Source organism: Oncorhynchus gorbuscha, linkage group LG04, assembly GCF_021184085.1.
Source record: "Oncorhynchus gorbuscha isolate QuinsamMale2020 ecotype Even-year linkage group LG04, OgorEven_v1.0, whole genome shotgun sequence".
Classification (NCBI taxonomy): Eukaryota; Metazoa; Chordata; class Actinopteri; order Salmoniformes; family Salmonidae; genus Oncorhynchus; species Oncorhynchus gorbuscha.
The window spans coordinates 64019019-64042397 of NC_060176.1; the positions used below are offsets into that span (position 1 = coordinate 64019019).

Below are 23379 nucleotides of genomic sequence, written 5' to 3' on the forward strand. Positions count from 1 at the left end.
TTAGAGGCAGTTGTTTATTGTTGTCTCTGATTGGGAACCATATTTAGGCAGCCATCTTCTTTGGGTATTTCGTGGGTTATTGTCTATGTGATGTTGCATGTTTGCACTCAGTATTTATAGCGGTCACGTTCGTTTTGATATTTTGTTTGTTTAGTGTACTTCGTGTTTGTTTTCATCTATCATTAAAAGGATGTATTTACATCACGCTGCGCTTTGGTCTCCTCAATACGACGATCGTGACTGCCACCTTTCCAACAAATCAGTTTGTCAAATGTCTGCCCTGATAGAGCTGCTCCTGTCATCTGTAAGTGCTATTATTATGAAGTGGAAACGTCTAGGAGCAACAACTGCTCAGTCGCAAAGTGGTAGACCACACAAGCTCACAGAACAGGACCACAGAGTGCTGAAGAGCATAAAAATCATCTGTCCTCAGTTGCATCACTTACTACAGAGTTCCAAGCTGCCTCTGGAAGCAGCGTCAGCACAATAAGTTTGTTTGGAGCTTCATGAAATGAGTTTCCATGGCCGAGCAGCCACACACAAGCCTAAGGTCACCATGTGCAATGCCAAGCGTCAGCTGGAATGGTGTAAAGCCATTGGACTCTGGAGCAGTGGAAACTGGAGTGATGAATCACACTTCACCATCTGGCAGTCAGACAGAGGAATCTAGGTTTGGCGGATGCCAGGAGAACGCTACCTTCCCCAATGCATAGTGTCAACAGTAAAGGTTTCTTTATCTTTCTTATGGGGTAAATCAGATATAATATTGCAAATAGATTATAGCTTCCATCAATGTAATTGTCTGCATCATTTCCAATCCCCCATATATTTTTTGCAAACGTGTGTATATATAAATATATACACACACACATTTTTCACTAACCCTACCACCCCTCTCCTAATTGGTGTAAACTAATGAACACTTAGGCTTCTACTTCCAGATTTTACATACTTGTACATTTTACAGGCACAATCTATTTTACAATAATAATCTGTAAAGTTTGGTGGAGGAGGAATAATAGTCTAGGGCTGTTTTTCATGGTTTGGCTTAGGAACCTTAGTTCCAGTTAAAGGGACAGCATACAATGACATTCTAGACTATTCTGTGTTTCCTACTTTGTGGCAACAGTTTGGGGAAGGCCCTTTCCTGTTTCAGAATGACAAATACCCCATGCACAAAACAAAGTCCATACAGAAATGGCTTGTCGAGATCGGCATGGAAGAACTTGACCTGCCTGCACAGAGCCCTGACCTCAACCCCATTGAACACCTTTTTGGATGAATTGGAACGCAGAATGCAAACCATGCGAACCAGGCCTAATTGTCCAACATCAGTGCTCAACCTCACTGGAAGTAGAAGCCTAAGTGTTGTTCATTAGTTTACTCCAATTAGGGGGAGGTCGTGGCTGAATGGAAGGAAGCAAGTCACTGATCCAACATCTAGTGGAACTCCTTCCCAGAAGAGTGGAGGCTGTTATAGCAGCAAAGGGGAGGGACAAACTCCATATTAATGCCCATGATTTTGGAATGAGAGGTTCGACATGCAGGTGCCCACATACTTTTGGTCATGTGTGTGAAGGCACCAACAAATACCACAAGCAGAGAAAACTACTACGGTCTCAATGTATTAAAAAGTCAAACTTTAGTATTTATCAGTAGTGTATTAAAAGCAAGCAAGACTGAAAAAATTAAGTCATCAACTGTATTCTTTGCATTCATTGCAAATGTATTTATTTTTGCAAATACACTAAAAATGTTTACAAAAGCATCGTATAAACATTTGTGCAGTGTAAATTAACTAAAAGTTATGGATTACTTTTGAAATAGTTTTGCACCAAACATGACGATTGTCACTTTCAGCAGCAAAAAAATATAGATCTCAGAAGTAACATGAAATGTCTGTTAGTCGGTGACTGAGAAACTTACACGCAATGACATGTGAACAGTATACAGTTGCTACACTGCTTAAAACAAAAATCAGTAACGTGAAGGTAAATTTCTGAAATAAAAGGATGTATGGCACCAGCATTCTTCTTCCCTGAAGGAGGGCTTCATTCATCTATGGGTTAGATTGAGAGTACACTTCCCTTGTTCCTGTTCTGGCACCAAGGCAATCTCCCTACACATGTACACAGATAGTCAGCCTTCCAATTAATCACTCCAGTTTGACAAAATGGTGCATTAGCTGCACAAAAATAGGTCTACATTAGCTTATTATCCTACACACACATTCACAACCATCAAGGAATTCTCTCAGAACATTTAGGGACTTTGCTACCCTCAATGATGGATCAATATCTCACATTATGAACCAGTTTTACAAGATGTATTTTTCTGTGAGACAAACATTTCATGATACAAACTGAACATGTGTGCGATAACCCCCGTTGAATATTAAAAAATAAACTGTACTTCGACTTCGAAATGAAACACGACCACAAAAAACACTCGGGACAAATAACAATGAACATATGGATACATAAATATTGTGTCAGATTAAAAAAACATTTATATAAAATTTTACATAACCTTGTATTGCTGCGTCAATACATAACTCAGTTTGTCCCCTTCACATTAGAAATGTATTTTAACCCTTTGAAGTTCGCTTAATATTAATAATCCTTATCAAATTGTAAAAACTACACATTTTGGCCTTGATGGGAGAAGCACGACTCAAACACTTGTAAATACACTGCATTTGGAATGCATCCGAAAAAGCAACTTATTCCCTATACAGTGCACTACCTTTGACCAGGGGGCACTACCTTTGACCAGGGGGCACTACCTTTGACCAGGGGGCACTACCTTTGACCAGGGGGCACTACCTTTGACCAGGGGCACTACCTTTGACCAGGGGCACTACCTTTGACCAGGGGGCACTACCTTTGACCAGGGGGCACTACCTTTGACCAGGGGGCACTACCTTTGACCAGGGGGCACGACCTTTGACCAGGGGGCACTACCTTTGACCAGGGGGCACTACCTTTGACCAGGGGGCACGACCTTTGACCAGGGGGCACGACCTTTGACCAGGGGGCACGACCTTTGACCAGGGGGCACGACCTTTGACCAGAGCCTGTGGGCCCTGGTCAAAAGTAATGCACTGTAAACGATATAGGGTGCAATTCCAGACGCAGCCATAGTGTAGAAGGTAGGCAGACGGTGGTGGCGGCACAACCGTTCTCTCTAACTAGAGTAAACACAAGCTGGATCCGATCTATGTAGGTTATCTTTGGTCAAGCACAGGGGAGCGAATGGACTTGAATGATTGGGTACAAAAAGGTGAATGGGACTAGTCAGTCAGACAGTGGTAAGTATTGGCTCAGGTGTATGCACACGCACACAACACAGTTCAGGTTTAAGGTCTTATAGATTCAAGTCAATAAGGATGGTAAGATATACTGTGATGATTAAACAAGTAAGCAATACATGCACAAGGACATGATTGCTTGTATATAGATTGAGCTGAAAAGGCCTACTGTTTATTAGTCCTTGACATATAATATAACCAGGACCAAAGTTTGAGTAGATGCCCAAAGCCATGTCTGACAAACGTCCTTAATTGCACAACCAAACTCATGCTTGAAAAAAAAAAAAAAAACATTTACTAGGGCATCCCATCTAGAACTCCAGAGTTTCCAGTTGAACAAACTCTATAAAATCACCCACAGAAACAAGTATTACAAATATCAAAATGATCCCAATATGGACAATTCCTCATGTTACAATGTGTTGCTATCTATAGTTATGTGCTAATCACAGTAAATGACAGCAAGCTTTGGGCATTGTATCCTGCTCAAATATTCTTCAATATCTAAATAGTTGCTTCACAGAGACCAGACAGCCATTTAGAAGTTGATAGTGGTTTCTGTTGGAACAACCTTAAACAGAATATGAGCATGGATGGCTCATCCATATAAAAAATACAAGTCCATAGGTTATGGCAATTAATAGCAGCAATAATAGATACAAATAAAAAAAATCATATTCAATGTACTGAAAAGCAAGTAACAAGGCAAAGTGTGCATCTAGGATAACACCTCAGGAACCACATTTAAAAACAACCCTGGGGCAAACTACTGAAATACACAGAAGGACCCTTGCATTTTATATAACAACCAAAGAAATACAGGGCACCTTTTTTGGGGGAAAGTGCAGGAATTTTCAAGTTGACAGTATTATGGCCTTAGTTCATTTTTTCCAGAAGCAACTGCCAAAAGGCTTGACATGACAGAGAGACTAGTGACCAAAATGGCCAAAAAAACCATCAAAACATCAGACAAAGAGTGATTCAAGTGCCATGTTCGTCTGAATATCGACAGCTCCTTAGCAAGCCAGTTGACTCTGACATAACATGTACAGCAGAAGCGGTGTGCATGGCCCGATTGTTTATTCTACAATTCACCTGGGTTTTTTTTTACGGCGCACCAGTCGATGTTTCTAACAGTGTTTCGTCTTTATGTGAAAACCTGGTCACCTTGTTATGAGGACTGTACTATCAATCCAAATTGTGTTTTCTCCAAGTATTGATGCAGACAAAGTCGGTCCACACTGATGTTTAAAAAATGGTGTCTTCGGCACACCTGTGACTACTTGCTGGATTAGGTCAGAGGTAGCCAGACATTTCCCCCTTGCATATGTACAACTATTAAGATATCCAGCTTTTTACCATATCAACAAAGAAACACTGAAAATTGTAAGGCAGAAAGTAGGTTCAAGTCTCCCTTATAAGTTTTGTGGGTATGTTTTTTTTCTTACAATTTCAATATGAGATGAAAGTTTAGGCCTTTCCTTAATGGGAAAGCAGCTATTTACTAATGCCTTATCTGAGGAAATGTCTAAGGTTTAGAAAATATGTCTCAAACTAGTGTTGGGGAAAAAGGTGAAGGGAAAGGGAAAGAGCTAAATGTCTAGTTTCTCAGTTGTCATACTACACTGAGCCTGCGTCAAGAAAAATAGTCCCCCATAGTCCAATCAAAACAGGACACTGCATGGTAAGACATGCACACAAACTGTCACAAATTCCATTTGATAACAACTTGGGTGTGTGCACTGACTGATTCATCCCTGGAGAAAAATATTATATTATAAGTAGTCCATTTATTTCTTCTTCAAAAAGGATATGCTAAGTACAGTTTTACTAGCAAAACCACTTATATGCCGAGTCAGTGAATACTCAGTTACAGGGAGAGAAGAATACCAGATGTTTTAATCTGGTGGCTGTTTGAGGTGACCTCACAAACACTGATACAAAGAAATGTTTCTGGGCCCTCTAGTCTTCATTAAATCAGGTGAAGACTACCCATCAGTCAGTAGAACGCTGATAGTGACTGCTCAGTGGTTGTTATTAATTAGTGAGAATACTGCCTAATTTGACACTTATTCCCTCGCAGAAAATACTCAAAAAAGCTTTGTCCTGGCTGTCCAAGTGTTCCTTCATGAACCCAGCACTGAGCCCAACAGAACAGAGACAGAAGTGACAGTAGTAGTAGTAGTAGTAGTAGTAGACAGGAGTTGTTGTTTTGCACTATGGCAGACAGAAAGACCATGCTCAGCAGGATAGTCAAGAGCATCATTGAGATGAGCAGCATCATGATTGACATGGACATTTATTGGAGTTGTTGCCCAAAAGTGAAAACCCCTGTCCGCACTGCAAAACCCTGCCTTGGTTATAATACCACGCCCAGGATGCTCCGCCTGCCCCTCCACACACTGCAGCCTGCATCAACACTTCTGAGCCTCCACGGGAGACATGGCGATGTAGGAGCCGTTCCTCATTGGCTGGTTGGTATAGTTGTTTTCTGATGGTTCAACCTCTGGTTTGTCGCTGACTTGAGTGTAGGCTGTTTCATCTTTTGCCGTCTGAAGAGGGGAGGACATTTTGTAAACAACAAAGCAGAATTCAACCATGAAAACAAACAAATGTTATATGTTTACAACTAAATCGAAAATGTATTGCAATGGTATATAATAAACTAATTGTGGATAAATCATTCATTAATGTCATTGTACAAAACCAACAAACTCAAAATACTTTCAACTTAATGAAGAAATACCACTATGAAGCAGGAATGTAAAATAAATGTATAGATTATGCCTAAAGATATTAGATATTAAAATAAGCAAGAATTGCTAATAACTGAACGAAAATGACAAATGAGGCAAATTAAGACTTACAGTAAAAGAATGAAAAGCTTCAGTAAAATCAATACGTTTTACTTCATTCTAAAACAGAAAGGAAACAGGGGGGGGGGTTACAGAACAAGTTAATCATAGCACGGTAACTGTACAGTTCTTCAAAGCTGGAATCCTTAGTTGATACATTCATCTTATAAATGAATGATATAAACCCATTGATTTTGGAAAATATAACTTATGACTCACAAGCTTATTTCAACTGTCATACCCCATCAGAACCCAAAATACAAGCTTGCTTTACTCCAATGTTTGTAAGCGGTGTAAATGTAAAACACTGAAGCCTCAAAACATGGTTAAAACTCTATTTTATATTGTCAATGGTCAGTCCATGCATCCATGTCTGGTGGTTCTGTCAGTGGTTACATTTCTCCAGACTCATTCCTCAGCTTTTTAACAAAGCTGTGTTTTGGTATCATTTGAATTAAGGATTATAGCTTTATTTGATATTCCAAGCAATGACATGTGAACTTCTATTAAAATAACCCCCATCTATCCGAGTCACAACTGGTGGGTGGGGAATGGGGTCGTGCAAATGGGGTCGTGCAAATGGGGTCAGATGGACTAACCTAGACAAACACAGATAAGTGTTGAAAGTACCCTGGCTATCCTACATGACTATTGTTACTGGAGTTCAGAGCACTCTTTGGCCTGTACGGTAGTGTAGCCTATACACGGTCATCATTGTGACGGTCTATCTGCCAACAGGGACTGCTAAATTAAGATCTATACTTCCTGTTTTGACCTCAGTTATTTAACATGGTTAGAAAGGCCAGCAGCACTATAATTTCATACAGAGATTACAGAAGGCAGCACATGTTGACTATGTGAGGTTCCTCATGCACGGTGTTAACTTAACATGCAAGGAGATGGAGAACTCGGACACCAGACCACTGATGTTAATATAGAAGAATAAATTGTATATAAAACAGATCAAACATGCAAGAGCACCGTCAAAGCTAACATAAAACCTGTTGTATCAATGCACCATTCAATTCTAATCACTTAGAAAATTCCTGGACAACAACTGACATATTGTGAGTGACGTGCACAATTTACACTATATTTTAGAGAAGCTTATGAATATTATTGCTACAAAAAAAAAAAAACGTTTTGGATCTCCTGGTAATAAGCGCAGGGTAGAGGACAGGTCTTACCTTCTTCTGGCGAGACCTGCAGACCAGGACGACTAGGACAATGAGCAGGATGGCTCCCATGCCCACGATGAGCAGAGGGAAGTTGGACACCAAGGTCACGATGAGCAGCAGGGTTCTCATCTGGGCAGCAGAGTCATCGTCAATAGTGGCCGTCTGGGGGAAGGGTCACTAAGGTTATTAACCTGTCTTTACTATGTTGTTATTAACTGATCTTAATAATAGACTAGAAGGTTCACTCTAGCTAAATATCTGGATTTCTGTCTAATAAAACTTCATTTGATTGGTCTTGGCTACATGTGAGGATGACTGAATTTCACAACATAAATTGGAGAGAGAGAAAGGGAGGAGATAAGTCTTACCTCATTGACAAACATGATGGGAAAAATGATATCGTTTAGATGTTTGGTTTCGCTGTGGAAGAGAAAATTAAGTGAGGACTTGAGATTCAACAAAAGGTCTTTTCACTCAATTTGTATGAGGGATGAGTGTGGCAAACTGTTCAGATTGCTATACTTACGGGAAGCCTGGAACTCTGTTCAAAATTATATTGAGCTGGGCTCTCTTGCAAGCACGGATGGGAACCCCAGTGGTCTAAAAAACAAAATAAGGCTTTAAAATTAAGCAATAGAAACTTATTCAGTTAGAACATGCCCTTTCCAAAATGGAGGAAGCAAAATGTTTATATTCCACTGGTACTGCATTAATTGACACATACAACATGTAATAGAGCTATTAAATACAGTATACACACAATGAGAGTATGTAAGTGTATAGGCCCCATAACTGATCCTGCATATTGGCCTCATCACTATACAGTGGGGCAAAAAAGTATTTAGTCAGCCACCAATTGTGCAAGTTCTCCCACTTAAAAAGATGAGGCCTGTAATTTTAATCATAGGTACACTTCAACGATGACAGACAAAATTAGAAAAGAAAATCACATTGTACGATTTTTAATGAATTTATTTGCAAATGATGGTGGAAAATAAGTATTTGGTCAATAACAAAAATTTCTCAATACTTTGTCATTGCCAACAAAGGATATATAACAGAGGTCAAACGTTTTCTGTAACTCTTCACAAGGTTTTCACACACCGTTGCTGGTATTTTGGCCCATTCCTCCATGCAGATCTCCTCTAGAGCAGTGATGTTTTGGGGCTGTTGCTGGGCAACACAGACTTTCAACTCTAAAGACTTTCTATGGGGTTGAGATCTGGAGACTGGCTAGGCCACTCCAGGACCTTGAAATGCTTCTTACGAAGCCACTCCTTCGTTGCCTGGGCGGTGTGTTTGGGATCATTGTCATGCTGAAAGACCCAGCCACGTTTCATCTTCAATGCCCTTGCTGATGGAAGGAGGTTTTCATTCAAAATCTCACGATACATGGCCCCATTCATTCTTTCCTTTACACGGATCAGTCGTCCTGGTCCCTTTGCAGAAAAACAGCCCCATGATTCACAGTAGGTATGGTGTTCTTTGGATGCAACTCAGCATTCTTTGTCCTCCAAACACGACGAGTTGAGTTTTTACCAAAAAGTTATAGTTTGGTTTCATCAGACCATATGACATTCTCCCAATCTCATATGACATATGACATTCTCCCAAAAATGTACTGGCTTAAGCAGGGGGACACGTCTGGCACTGCAGGATTTGAGTCCCTGGCGGCGTAGTGTGTTACTGATGATAGGCTTTGTTACTTTGGTCCCAGCTCTCTGCAGGTCATTCACTAGCCCCCCCGTGTGGTTCTGGGAGTTTTGCTCACCGTTCTTGTGATCATTCTGACCCCGCGAGGTGAGATCTTGCGTGGAGCCCCAGATCGAGTGAGATTGTCAATGGTCTTGTATGTCTTCCATTTCCTAATAATTGCTCCCACAGTGGATTTCTTCAAACCAAGCTGCTTACCTATTGCAGATTCAGTCTTCCCAGCCTGGTACAGGTCCTCAATTTTGTTTCTGGTGTCCTTTGACAGCTCTTTGGTCTTGGCCATAGTAGAGTTTGGAGTGTGACTGTTTGAGGTTGTGGACAGGTGTCTTTTACACTGATAACAAGTTCAAACAGGTGCCATTAATACAGGTAACGAGTGGAGGACAGAGGAGTCTCTTAAAGTAGAAGTTACAGGTCTGAGAGAGCCAGAAATCTTGCTTGTTTCCACCATAATTTGCAAATAAATTCATTAAAAATCCTACAATGTGATTTTTTGGATTGATTTTCTCATTTTGTCTGTCATAGTTGAAGTGTACCCATGATGAAAATTACAGGCCTCTCATCTTTTTAAGTGGGAGAACTTGCACAATTGGTTGCCGACTAAATACTTTTTCGCCCCACTGTATATGGTAGATAAAATGTGTGTTCATACCGGGTTAAGGTCAAGGTAAGTTTCATGCTCCTCCTTGTTGGGGTGCAGTCCATCAACAGCATTAATGTACTTGTCATCTGCCTGATAAAAGTGGGGGAACGACACCACGATAGGTGCACCTATGGACAAGATGAGGGAGATGGGAAAGAAACGCAATTTAAGAGAAAACACCACAAGCAACCTATATTACATCAAATAGCCCATGTCCTTATCTTGGACTGCAATAAGAGAGGATTAGGCTAAACAAATTCCAATGTTTTAATATTGGGGCTCTAAAAGGAAAACATCAGATTGATAACGTGTGCTATCTGGTATTATTACCCAGGCATGGAGATAACGGAACAAATAGCAAAAATATGTGTCAAGTTCCTTCCTTGCCATTGGAAAGGCGGCCTGTACCGGACATGTTCTGATACAGTGAAATTATTTGTTTTTTTCAACCCATGACAAAGCGTTTCCTTTGAGGTCAGAATGACCATTATGAAGTTCCACAAGGTACTACTCATAGAGACACCATGTAATGTGTTCCAGTGTGGGAGCAAATAACCCTCACTAAGGAATATGAAAACTATTCAAACTTTTATATCTGACAAATGGAATTCAAACCACCACAAGGAATTAATAAAGGTTCCTATTCACCTATATTAATAAAGGGTCCTATTCACCTATATTAATAAAGGGTCCTATTCACCTATATTAATAAAGGGTCCTATTCACCTATACTGCAGCCCCAAGAGGATGCGGTTAGAACAGCCTCAAATCAATAGAACCATGATTTCAGCATTACGAACACTGAGGAATAACTTTGCCCCGATTGTTGAACTAGCTCTGCACCACACTACGAAAGCGGATGTCTCTTAACAATATATCTACTTCCCTCACGAGACTTAAGGGTTAACGTAGTGCATTTATATGCCATGTGATTGTTTTATGAGGGGAAAGCCTTGAGATTATCTTTATCCTCAAATTCAAGTGTTTTATAGCCCTCATCCAGAGTTAATCATTCACCATCTACACTACTATGAAATCTGGATACTCAAACATGGACATTTCTGATATCTATTGGAGCTTGGATTGCAGCTAGAACTAGATTGATTAGGTGATTATTATTATTTTTTAATCTGTCAAAAAACTAGGTTATGGGGTTAGTCAAAACAAACAGTGGGTATGTGGGGCACATATGTTATGCCAACCAGGGTTGTGACAATAATTAACCATCTCTTACCTTCTCTGCAAACACTGACTTTAAGCACCCCGGTGCCGAGGCAGTCGCCAGCTGGCACACAGAAGCCGGCGTTAGTGGGGTTCTCCTCAGGACTCTGCAGGACGTCGTGGGGCGGGGCAAAGCGGTAGGCTGGGATGCCCTTCACGTCCACGTCCTCAACATAACCCAGATGGATAGATCTAAACCCCAGAGGCAGGTAAGAACAAGGAGAAGGACACATAAGCTGTGTAGGAGTTTCTCGCAGGAATTTGGAATTCAGTTCTACACATGTCATTTTGCAGAGGAGATTGGTCTGTGTTAACAAATGTGTCACCTACTGTGTGGAACATTGGGTGAATATGAGAAGACAAAGTACAACGGTCTCGATTGAGTCAAAGCTCCATTTTATACTATGTGCCTCTTCTCCAGATTCTCCTCACGCATTATGGTGTTTACCATGGCCAGGGTGTGGCGTCTTCTACAGTGGTTTACCAGTCCGATATGAATACGAGTCAGTCGTTTCTCGATAATTCTTGGCTGTCACCTAAACCACCGTCCCTCTCTGTACTGACTGCTTTGACTGTAAACAAATAATACAACTACAGACAATACAGATTTGGAGATATGACTGACGTACCTGCAGAGGTCAGCCGCGAAGATGTACAGCAGCTCTTTCCTAGACAACAGAGGGTGGAACACACTGCCGTCCGTCCCGTTGATCATGTTGCTCTGGTTAGAGGACCACCATGACATTTCACTGTTGATAGGGGAAAGGTACGGGATATGTTAGACATCAAGAAGCTTTCATTTACACAAGGTTGTTATAAAACAACCTGGCGGGGCCAAATACTGATTTCATTTAAAATGCCTGGAAGCGGTTTTCTATTTCTGATCTGTCATGACAGGGAGCAAATGAGTTTATCCTCGGACTTTGAATACTTGATTTGGACAGATCCCAATTCATTCCCGTTCAATGAGTAAACCCAACGTCGCAGGGCAAGGACCAAAAAGAAAACTGCTGACAAATGTTTTTTGACAACCATTAACTACAACATGAAGGTGGAAAACAGAGGGAAATAAAGGACCTTACGTCAACCCGTTCCATGTGTCTATTCTGCCATATTCCATGTAGTCACGTTCGCCAGTCAGGAACACAAACTCTCCTTCATGAGTTCCATTTTTCTAGGAGGAGAGAAAGACAATAGTTCAGTCAGACTGTCATATCAAAAGGAACACATCCAACATTCAGGAGAACAGTGGACAGGTACAGAATTAGAAACAGCCACAGACTCTTGATAAGCAGAGGAAAAATAAGAACACCTTCCTCCAATGCGGTTAAAACGGCCATTTGGGAAGGAATTTCAGTGTTTAAAGTGTCTGGTTGTCATTGTTCAAACTGTACTGACGGGGGATATTGTGCTATAGTGCCACTGCACTACTGTAGCCTGCCTATCCCAGTCTGTTTTTCCTTCTCATATTACAATTTTATAGGCAGCGGTAAGAGACTGTAGTTGACCAAAACCATTGACACAAATGCTTTGACAGTTGAGATTTTACAATTTAGGTAAAATTCTACCCAACGTCTAGTTCTTTCAGAGGACTTCCATTTAATGCAGCATTATCTGGTTTGTGGAACCTGAGAAAACTATTCACATTGTTATTGCGGTAGGTGGAATAGCAGATGTGAGTCTCCAAAGTAGACACGAGTCTCCCAGAAAAAGGGTAAGTAAAGCAGCTTCATCAGCATTTTGGCATTTTCACTCATCACGTGATGACTCCACGAGACATCCTCCCGGGCCCCACCAACAGAGACATCCTCCCGGGCCCCACCAACAGAAACATCCTCCCGGGCCCCACCAACAGAAACATCCTCCCGGGCCCCACCAACAGAAACATCCTCCCGGGCCCCACCAACAGAAACATCCTCCCGGGCCCCACCAACAGAAACATCCTCCCGGGCCCCACCAACAGAAACATCCTCCCGGGCCCCACCAACAGAAACATCCTCCTGGGCCCCACCAACAGAAACATCCTCCCGGGCCCCACCAACAGAAACATCCTCCCGGGCCCTACCAACAGAAACATCCTCCCGGGCCCTACCAACAGAAACATCCTCCCGGGCCCTACCAACCACCTACTGGTTCAATGACTAAAGGATTTCTAGTGCAATTTCACAACTTTCGGTTAAATCACAAATTTCAAGACTGGCCATTAGCTAAGGTTATAACTTTAGTGAATGACTGTATTCAGAAGTGTAATCTGATTAAACATATTTCAAGGTTTTACTAAACACAAAACAGTGCCTACCTTCCACATCAGCCCAAACATCTCATCCACCTCTGGCCTAACGCTGTGGATTTTGGTGAGCAAAGGGTCCTTGAAGCCCCACAGCACCTCGTGGACGGTGCGAGTCATGAAGATCTCCACGCCGATGGACTTCATATATATGGAGACGAAGGTACGCAGCAGGAAGGAGTAGGAGTTCAGCTCACTCATCACCGCCTGTAGTGGGAGAGGAAACAGAGAGAGAGAAGGGGATAGAGCTCACATTCTATCATACCACTAGTAACAAAATTATAAACAATGTTTCTAAGTCTATAGCTTTGGTTGCTGTCTAGACTCTGGTCTGGTTCTCATTAATGGAAATTGGATTACGTCCATGAAAGTGTCTGCTATAAAGTAAAAGGTTGGTAGGAACAAGACCCCAAGATGTCATAATACAGCATTTAGCATAATGCTTGGAAAGTCTACTGGAATGATGCAGTAAAGGAATGTCAATATAGGGTTACAGCGGTTATACTGGGAATCTTGAGAGGTTAAACTTAACCAAAACAGAAGAGGACACACTTGTGGAATAATTCACACCCTCATGTTTCTAAGTACTCAAACTGTGTTGCACCACAGTTTATAACACACTATATTGCAGATACAACATGTCCATGGCAGCTAAGATACACTGCATAAGCGAAGACTGCACAAGTATACCAAATGTAGAGGTAACAAGCAAGCAGAGGCCGAGAGGGACACATACTAACTCACCACAGCTGGGATGTTGACTGTCCTCAGAATGTCGACCTCTGGATTACCTCTGGACTTCTCTGGGACGAAGACAAAGCTTTTGGGATTCAGGGCATAAACCTTGGTTCCATTTTCAAGGAAAGTCACATTTTCCCTAGGTCTGTATTCCCTGTTATGGAAAGATGTGGATATGAGGATTAAGTCGGTCCACACAGATGTTCACATGGGGGTGAAAGACAAGTTCAAACATGTCCACCAGCAGGTTCAGCAGCATGGAACCGCCTTCATTCAATAGGACTTTCCCAGGACCTGAATCACCAGCTTCCCATGATCAAATGAACAGATAAAAAACAAATACATTGTAAGCCGAATCTTAACTTGAGATGAGCACATGCAAAAACCTTCCATTGGCATCGATACATGATTTCCAATTAAGTCAAAGTTCTGACTCTGGATCTCAAAATAAGATTAATTCCTGTGTGAACTGAGCCCTGTGTGAACTGAGCCCTGTGTGAACTGAGCCCTGTGTGAACTGAGCCCTGTGTGAACTGAGCCCTGTGTGAACTGAGCCCTGTGTGAACTGAGCCCTGTGTGAACTGAGCCCTGTGTGAACTGAGCCCTGTGTGAACTGAGCCCTGTGTGAACTGAGCCCTCCTAATTTCAAAGGACCACAGTGAGTGTGTTGTCAACCCACCTGTAAGTGTAAGGTCCAATCTGGGTGACCACTGCCTTTCCCCCTGCTAAGAATACTTCTGGATTGGTCACGTTGAAGAAGTAATACTCCATGTAGACTGGAGGCGGTGGGTTCTTCCATGACTCAAATACTCGGCTTGCCTCTGTCAAAGTCAATTCCTAAAAAAAAAAAAATATTGTTATAGAGAAATAGTTATTTAAGGACGGTCGTAGTAGCACTGTCCTATTGGTCATCATATGAATAGGGGGAAGTGGTTAAATGTGTTCAGATAAGTCCCTCAGACGACAGTAATCCATGTGGGACTAAATTTGGCCTGTTTTTGAAATGCGGCAATGATCAGATAAGTGTACAGGTAAATTCTAGAGCTGTGAGGATACCAGTATCGCAATACTCATTAGTATCGTGGCAAGGAAACAAAATGGGTTTAACTTCCTTAGGTAAACAACCCTAATATTGCAAATGTAACAGTTTAACTTTAGTCCGTCACCTCGCCCCTATCCGGGTTCGAACCGGGGACCCTCTGCAAACAGATAAGTCACCCTTGAATCAGTTACCTATCGCTCCATAAAATATTGCAATACTGGTATCATCCCAGCCCCAGTAAATTCCACCACAATTACACAGCATTTTAAACACCATTAGTGTAAACTTTATTTAAATAGGCAAGTCAGTTAAGAACAAATTCTTATTTACAATGACCGCCTACCCAATCATGCATTCAATCAGGTTTAACATTAGCCCACATTAAATACTTGACTGGAAAGACAGTTTCAACCCGGTCTGGTCTCAGACTAAACGCAACATACACACACATATATATCCATTTGATACCTTAGACATGCTCCGAAACCTTCGTGACTTAAGTTTTTTTATTTACATATATACACACACACACACAATATATCACAAAAGTGAGTACACCCCTCACATTTTCACCTAGGGGTGTACTCACTTTTGTTGCCAGCGGTTTAGACATTAATGGCTGTGTGTGGAGTTATTTTGAGGGGACAGCAAATTTACATTGATATACAAGCTGTACACTCATACTTTACATTGTAGCAAAGTGTAATTTCTTCAGTGTCGTCACATGAAAAGATATACTCAAATATTTACAAAAATGTGTGGGGTGTACTCACTTTTGTGATATACTGTTTATATAAAAATGTTTGGTAAGGTTATTTAATAAGACAAAAATGAAAGGAGGATGGGTGGGCGTATAACGGAAATGTCGAATCTCATCACGGACAACTTTAGCATTTTAGCTAATTAACAACTTCTCAACTACGTTTTTTAAATCTACTTTGCAACTACTTAGCATGTTAGCTAACCCTTCCCTCAAACCCTAAGCCCTAGCCTAGCTAACATTAGCCACCTAGCTAACAGCCACAGCTAAATTGGAATTTGTAACATCTCTTATAATATGTTATGAATTTGCAAAATGTAAGTATTGAAATTCAGAAGATATCATACAAATTGTTATTTAACATAAGAAATGGATGTTGGACATCCACAAGTTAATACATACCATATGAAACCTAACATTTCATACTAAATGGAGCGTCTCGGATTTAGGTACAAAATAACACGAAATGCTCTGGGACCGGAGTAATTCAACTGCAATTAAAACAGATGCAGTGACATTCAACACTTTGATAAAATGAAGCGTGCTGGAAGATGGTTGTCCAATCTAAAATGAGAATGTTGGTTGATCCATAAGATACTGGTAAGTAATGTATGCCTACTGTATAGAGAAATCTGTAACAACAAACTTCACCATTCAAGGAGGGTATTTCTAACTTCAAGTGCGAAATGCCCCCCCCGTCCGTCCTTTACATAAGGGTTTACTGATTGCTTTCTGTCCCTTGAGTAAAGTGAGGTATACATGAGAAAGGCCTTTACCATTCAAACCGCTCACTCTCATCTTGAGGTCTCAGAGAAGCTCAGTTGTCGCTTTTAAGGTGTGGCTCAACACGGCTGCACAAACTCGTTTCACGTTCAGACTTGATCTTTCATTGTTTTCCAGTCATTGGGCTAACGGACTATCCATTTAAAAGTGTGTCCCGGAAGAACTATATATTTTATATCATATTTGGTGGCAAGAATTAAGCAGCGGTGGGCCACCGCTACTAAATGAATATAGGGGAAACTGGGTACATAGTGCATTGCGAAAGTATTCGGCCCCCTTAAACTTTGCGACCTTTTGCCACATTTCAGGCTTCAAACATAAAGATATAAAACTGTATTTTTTTAATGAAGAATCAACAACAAGTGGGACACAATCATGAAGTGGAATGACATTTATTGGATATTTCAAACCTTAACAAATCCAAAACTGAAAAATTGGGCATGCAAAATTATTCAGCCCCCTTAAGTTAATACTTTGTAGCGCCACCTTTTGCTGCAATTACAGCTGTAAGTCGCTTGGGGTATGTCTATCAGTTTTGCACGTCGAGAGACTGACATTTTTCCCCTTCCTCCTTGCAAAACAGCTCGAGCTCAGTGAGGTTGGATGGAGAGCATTTGTGAACAGCAGTTTTCAGTTCTTTCCACAGATTCTCGATTGGATTCAGGTCTGGACTTTGACTTGGCCATTCTAACACCTGGATATGTTTATTTTTGAACCATTCCATTGTAGATTTTGCTTTGTTTTGGATCATTGTCTTGTTGGAAGACAAATCTCCGTCCCAGTCTCAGGTCTTTTGCAGACTCCATCAGGTTTTCTTCCAGAATGGTCCTGTATTTGGCTCCATCCATCTTCCCATCAATTTTAACCATCTTCCCTGTCCCTGCTGAAGAAAAGCAGGCCCAAACCATGATGATGCCACCACCATGTTTGACAGTGGGGATGGTGTGTTCAGGGTGATGAGCTGTGTTGCTTTTACGACAAACATAACGTTTTGCATTGTTGCCAAAAGTTCAATTTTGGTTTCATCTGACCAGAGCACCTTCTTCCACATGTTTGGTGTGTCTCCCAGGTAGCTTGCGGTAAACTTAAACAACACTTTTTATGGATATCTTTAAGAAATGGCTTTCTTCTTGCCACTCTTCCATAAAGGCCAGATTTGTGCAATATACGACTGATTGTTGTCCTATGGACAGAGTCTCCCACCTCAGCTGTAGATCTCTGCAGTTCATCCAGAGTGATCATGGGCCTCTTGGCTGCATCTCTGATCAGTCTTCTCCTTGTATGAGCTGAAAGTTTAGAGGGACGGTCAGGTCTTGGTAGATTTGCAGTGGTCTGATACTCCTTCCATTTCAATATTATCGCTTGCACAGTGCTCCTTGGGATGTTTAAAGCTTGGGAAATCTTTTGTATCCAAATCCGGCTTTAAACTTCTTCACAACAGTATCTCGGACCTGCCTGGTGTGTTCCTTGTTCTTCATGATGCTCTCTGCGCTTTTAACGGACCTCTGAGACTATCACAGTGCAGGTGCATTTATACGGAGACTTGATTACACACAGGTGGATTGTATTTATCATCATTAGTCATTTAGGTCAACATTGGATCATTCAGAGATCCTCACTGAACTTCTGGAGAGAGTTTGCTGCACTGAAAGTAAAGGGGCTGAATAATTTTACACTCCCAATTTCAGTTTTTGATTTGTTAAAAAAGTTAGAAATATCCAATAAATGTCGTTTCACTTCCTGATTGTGTCCCACTTGTTGATTCTTCACAAAAAATACAGTTTTATATCTTTATGTTTGAAGCCTGAAATGTGGCAAAAGGTCAAAGTTCAAGGGGGCAGAATACTTTCGCAAGGCACTGTACATCTTACGGAGTCCTACATGATCTGATCATTTTGCCTCATACACACATTCTGACAAACACACTACACAACACAACTGTGCAGAAGGTCACCACTCACTAGCTAGAGCATTGAACTGGGGGCATGCTCCTCGGGGAAAACAGAAGCCTGTTGCTTCACTTAGACTAGTCAGTTTTAAACATATCTGAAATAGGCTGTTTCCAGCACAAGACATGAATCAACTCATTCAATAGCCCATTTCATGATGTACAGCAAAGTATGAAGGCTGTGGAGTCAAATATCGCTTCGCATGGAATAAAGATATCCCTGAGAACTCCTGAAATATATAACAAAATAGCATATTTGATGCCGAGAAGCCATTTCCCTTTAAATTTTATTAGATCATTTGAGTCACCTGAAAGTTGTGAAAAGTCAAGCCATACTAAGCCAGCTATTTAAAATCATGCGTGTTGTATTGGCTGCATTTAAAGTTAGAATCCGCAGTTGAAACAATTAAAGCAGTCACGCCTGTTTTTGTAAAAAGCTGAGGGGTGGGCCTGTAGAAATGTAACCATTCTCAAAATCATGGACAGAGCTATGGATGCAAGGTCTGACCATCCATGGCCTTACAATTATACTTTTACCCATGTGTTTTTAGTTTCCTGGGGGGAATAGGCTTTGTCGTGCCCTCTTCACGACTGTCTTGGTGTGTTTGGACCATTCCAGTTTGTTGTTGATGTGGACACCAAGGAATTTGAAGCTCTCAACCTGCTCCACTACAGCCCAGTCGATGAAAACGGGGATGTGCTCGGTGCTCCTTTTCCTGTGTTTGTTTACAGACAACGGATTAAAATAAGCTTATATTTTAGGTTGATGGGGTATGACAGTTGAACTAAAATCATGAGGCATTTATAAGTTACAGTACATTCGGAAAGTATTCAGATCCCTTTACTTCATCCACATTTTGTTACCTCGCAGCCTTATTCTAAAACTGATTAAATCCCCCCCCCACTCAATCTGCACACAATACCCCATAATGACAACGCAAAAACAGGTTGAGAATTTTATGCAAACATATTAGAATTGAGAAACTGAAAGTCACATTTACATAAGCATTCAGACCCTTTACTCAGTACTTTGTTGAAGAACCGTTGGCAGCAATTACCCAAGAACTCGCTGCAGGCTTGGCACACCTGTATTTGGGGGGTTTCTCCCATTCCTCTCTGTAGATCCTCTCAAGCTCTGTCGTGTTAGATTGGGAGCGTCGCTGCACAGCTACTTTCAGGTCTCTCCAGAGATGTTTGATCAGGTTCAAGTCCGGGTTCTGGCTGGGCCTCAAGGACATTCAGAGACTTGTCCCGAAGCCACTCCTGTGTTGTATTGGCTGTGAGCCTAGGGTCATTGTCCTGTTGGAATGTGAAACTTCACCCCAGTCTGAGGTGATGAGCGCTCTGGAGCAGGTTTTCATCAAGGATCTCACTGCACTTTGCTCAGTTCATATTCCCTCAATCCTGACTAATCTCCCAGTCCCTGCCGCTGAAAAACATCCCCCACAACATGATGCTGCCACCACCATGCTTCACCGTAGGGATGGGGCCAGGTTTCCTCCAGATGTGACACTTGGCATTCAGGCCAAATAGTAAAATCTTTGTTTCATCAGACCAGAGAATTTTGTTTCTCACGGTCAGAGTCTTTAAGGTGCCTTTTGTGACCTTCTCCCCCAGCCAGCTCTAGGAAGAGTCTTGGTGGTTCCAAACTGTTGGAGGCCACTGCTTTTGGGCACCTTCAATGCTGCAGACATTTTTTGGCAGCCTTCACCAGATCTGTGCCTCGACACATGTGTAGATTGATGAGGAAAGTTTATTTAATCCATTTTAGAATAAGGCTGTAACGCAACAAAATGTGGAAAACGTGATAGTCTGAATACTTTCCAAATGCACTGTATATTCTTCAGGAATCAATCAGTAGGCTATATATTAGTCCAAATGGATGTAGCAACTATGGATTCTAGTTTTAAAGCCAAACACTGACTACATACACGAAAGGTGAGTGTGAGAAAACCACCACCAACATGTGATTCACTCATCTTCAGCAGTATGGTACCAAGTTTCACAATCAGTAATGTCTTTTGTTTTTATAAATCAAATTGAGTCCCTCTCAAACGGATACAATTCCCAAGAGAGACCGTTTCTGTGCAACACTAACTTTTGGTAAAGTCAAGGCCTAGATTAGAAGAATTCCTGTGTTTAACACCCTTGAAAAAAGTCTCAAAGGCTTCCATAGCTTTCATGTTTACATAAATTCGCTCGTAGAAATGCTTCAAACCTTGATCTCACAGGCACAGGCAAGCAGGGACAAAGGTTTGAGGGCTTATCAATCTTATCTAAAATATATTTTTTTAAACTCACTATTTATGTAGCTGGTAGTTGGGGATGGGTCACATGAAGAGTGGTATGGATATTAAAACATAACCATCAGGTTCACTCAAAAATAAATGAAAACCTGACCTGTAACATCTGTGGGAGTTGTGGTTTGATAACCTTTCTCAAGACAATAATACATGTTATTCAGTGTCATGTTTTGGGGCGGTTTTCCTGTCTATAGGATGACAAACTGTTTGCATGAAAGTTAACATATGTCACAAGTTTAAATTATTGTCAACTTTTTTGGCAGGGGACAGCGGGTTGTTTTCCAGGCAGAGCAGTTCTCTAGACCTAGATCAGGCCAGGGCTGAAGCAATGAAACAGATGAATGCTCACTGTTGTTTTATGATCCAGGAAAGTCGTTCTAAGAGCCGTTTTAGATACAGAAGTGGTACAGTTGTGGATGGACATTCATTCTTAATGTATCTATCATATTTTCAGTCACCGGGAATATGTCCACATAAGACTCCTGCGCTTTATTGAACTTAAAATACAGGTAGGTCGATTGACAACATCAGCAATATTTGTTTCATTTCATGATGTTATGTATTCTAGGTCTAGGGTGACACCATATCCCAAATAAACCCAGACCCAAAGTAATTTAACAGCGGCCACGAAACAAATGTTTGTGTCTATCCTATGACTGAGTCTGACATTTTTGCTGAGGTGGGCATGGCACTTGAAGAAAGAGAGCTGTTCAGATGCGAGAGACGTTCAACCAGGTAAGCAAGAAGGATGAAAAGTGAAATGAGGGAGCGGGACTTGGCCTTCAAGGTCTCTCTCCCTTCCCCCATCCTTGCGCACGCACCTCCCCAGACCCTTCTCTGACGAGATTCCAGCCCCTTACTGATAAACCACGAGGAAAGCTCTTATAATTTTAAATCCCATTCCCAAATAAATTATATTGTGACATAACCATCAGGTTGACTCAAATTAGATAAATACCCCACAAATAAAGATGCAGCAGTACACTTGTATTTCAACTCATCTGTCAACCATTATGTATAATAAAGCAAATGAAGTGAGTGGGCTTTATTTTATTATTGGAATAAAACAGGCTGCTTGCCTACAGTGCACCAATCCATGGTGATGATGTTACCGCAACGCGCTGTGACAGGAACATACCTGGCATTGTAAATCCGCCGGTGAGATTCAATCAGGCTATACATTGAGTTTAAATGCTGAACGCCTTGCAGAGCTGTTCAAGAGGGTTGAATCAATATTGCGGATTTATGAATGATACAATGTTGCTTTCCTACCACAAAAAAAACATAATTGGTTGGTGGTAATGCATGCAGCACTTGTAAATGGTCGACCTTGGAACGCATGCTGCACTGACCCATGTCGGGTGGGCGAATGACCGGAGATGCGGGTTGAGCAAACAAATGCTGTAACGTTTTCTATCGAACATCATCACCTAATAACAAGGACTGGGAATGTGACTCGCCGTCTGCTGTTTAGTGCAAATACAACTAACAAATTAAAGCAACCAGCATATAAAACTATCAAATGTATGTTTGTAGTGGGAAAAAGTTGCAACTCACCTTTTTTAGCCGGTTGTGAATCATTGTTTGAAAGACTTGAGCCACCACCAAGGCGATCCCCACTATCAGTAGGTGGGCGCAGACAATTCCAGTAGCGTAAATTACACAGGATCTCCGAGTCATGATTCCAGCCAACTGTCAAACTAATTTGTCAAATGTGAAATTACTTACCAAATGACACTAACGATAATACTGTAGGTTCTGATCTTTTAGGGGTTATTTTACTCAAAAGGTGACCGCTACTTCTCACTTTGCCTCTTACACTACAGCGAACCTCACTATACGAATTTCAAAATTGTTCGTTGATATGCATCTACTTGCAAACTGTCTTCGAAAATAATAAATTCTGGTAGTTTCCTTAGTGCTTTCATAGAACAATGTTCTCTCCATTCAGCCGTTTTCATAAGGAGAATCGACTGTGTTGTTCGAAGGCAGCGGGAGAAATAACAGTGCTGAGGACTGGCGCCAGACCTCCACTCCCTCCCTCACCAGATTCAAATGAACTCGGTCATGCGAAGAGGTTCGTTTTGGTGTCTGCTGGGCGGTGGGTGTGTTAAAATGTAGCGTGCTTTCTGTGGCTGAGGTCACTGTTTTACTTTATAGCACCATAAACATAAGACGGCACAAACTACGATTTGCCCTTGATTTGATCTACCTTCATAGCGCTATTTTATATTAGGATACATTCAACCAAGCAAAGATTTGAAAGTAAACTTGAGGTTCTGACGTAATTTGAGACCAATTCACTTTCATGTGTAACTATGCAAGTAATATTATTTCAAGAGATAGCAGTGTATTTATTTGTTTTTATTTATATATAGATCAACAATTTACATTGTTACATCACAGAACGCAGGTTTTAACAGTAAAAAAACTCAAGCATACTAAAAATATCAATGATATCGTTACAAAAAAATACAATTCTAGTGCAATTGTAATCACCCTGAAAATATATTATTATAATGATTCAGGAAAATGTTATTCTTGTTGTTTGTTATTCACTAGGGTTAATGGTTTTAATAAGCTAGTTCAATTCAATCA

At 41.2% G+C, this 23379-nt stretch overlaps 1 protein-coding gene across 2 annotated transcripts; it reads right to left on the bottom strand.

Moving 5' to 3' along the window:
- Positions 1–1701: 1701 nt before the first annotated feature.
- Positions 1702–22856, bottom strand: scarb2a (scavenger receptor class B, member 2a). 2 transcript variants are annotated; one of them, XM_046347750.1, is made up of 14 exons: positions 22339–22856; positions 14625–14782; positions 13952–14099; positions 13220–13414; positions 12003–12094; positions 11550–11669; positions 10934–11112; positions 9709–9827; positions 7870–7943; positions 7712–7763; positions 7353–7505; positions 6178–6225; positions 2904–5862; positions 1702–2745 (listed from the first exon to the last, which is right to left on the bottom strand). In XM_046347750.1, the coding sequence occupies exons 1-13, from the start codon at positions 22459–22461 to the stop codon at positions 5725–5727; spliced, it is 1599 nt and encodes a 532-aa protein (XP_046203706.1). In that variant the 5' UTR covers positions 22462–22856; the 3' UTR covers positions 1702–2745; positions 2904–5724. The 2 variants fall into 2 exon arrangements, with proteins under 2 accessions (XP_046203706.1, XP_046203707.1); XM_046347751.1 differs by lacking the exon at positions 1702–2745 and having other exon boundaries at positions 3039–5862; positions 22339–22400; positions 22510–22856.
- Between the last annotated feature and the right edge of the window lie 523 nt (positions 22857–23379).

Bases quoted from the DNA above. Each gene is read 5' to 3' on its own strand.
- scarb2a (XM_046347750.1), bottom strand. From the start codon at position 22,461: ATGACTCGGAGATCCTGTGTAATTTACGCTACTGGAATTGTCTGCGCC. The intron at 7,764-7,869 runs GTAAGTATAGCA...TCTCTTCCACAG, and splicing joins AACAGAGTTCCAGGCTTCCC to CGAAACCAAACATCTAAACG. The intron at 7,506-7,711 runs GTAAGACTTATC...CCCTTCCCCCAG, and splicing joins CCATCATGTTTGTCAATGAG to ACGGCCACTATTGACGATGA.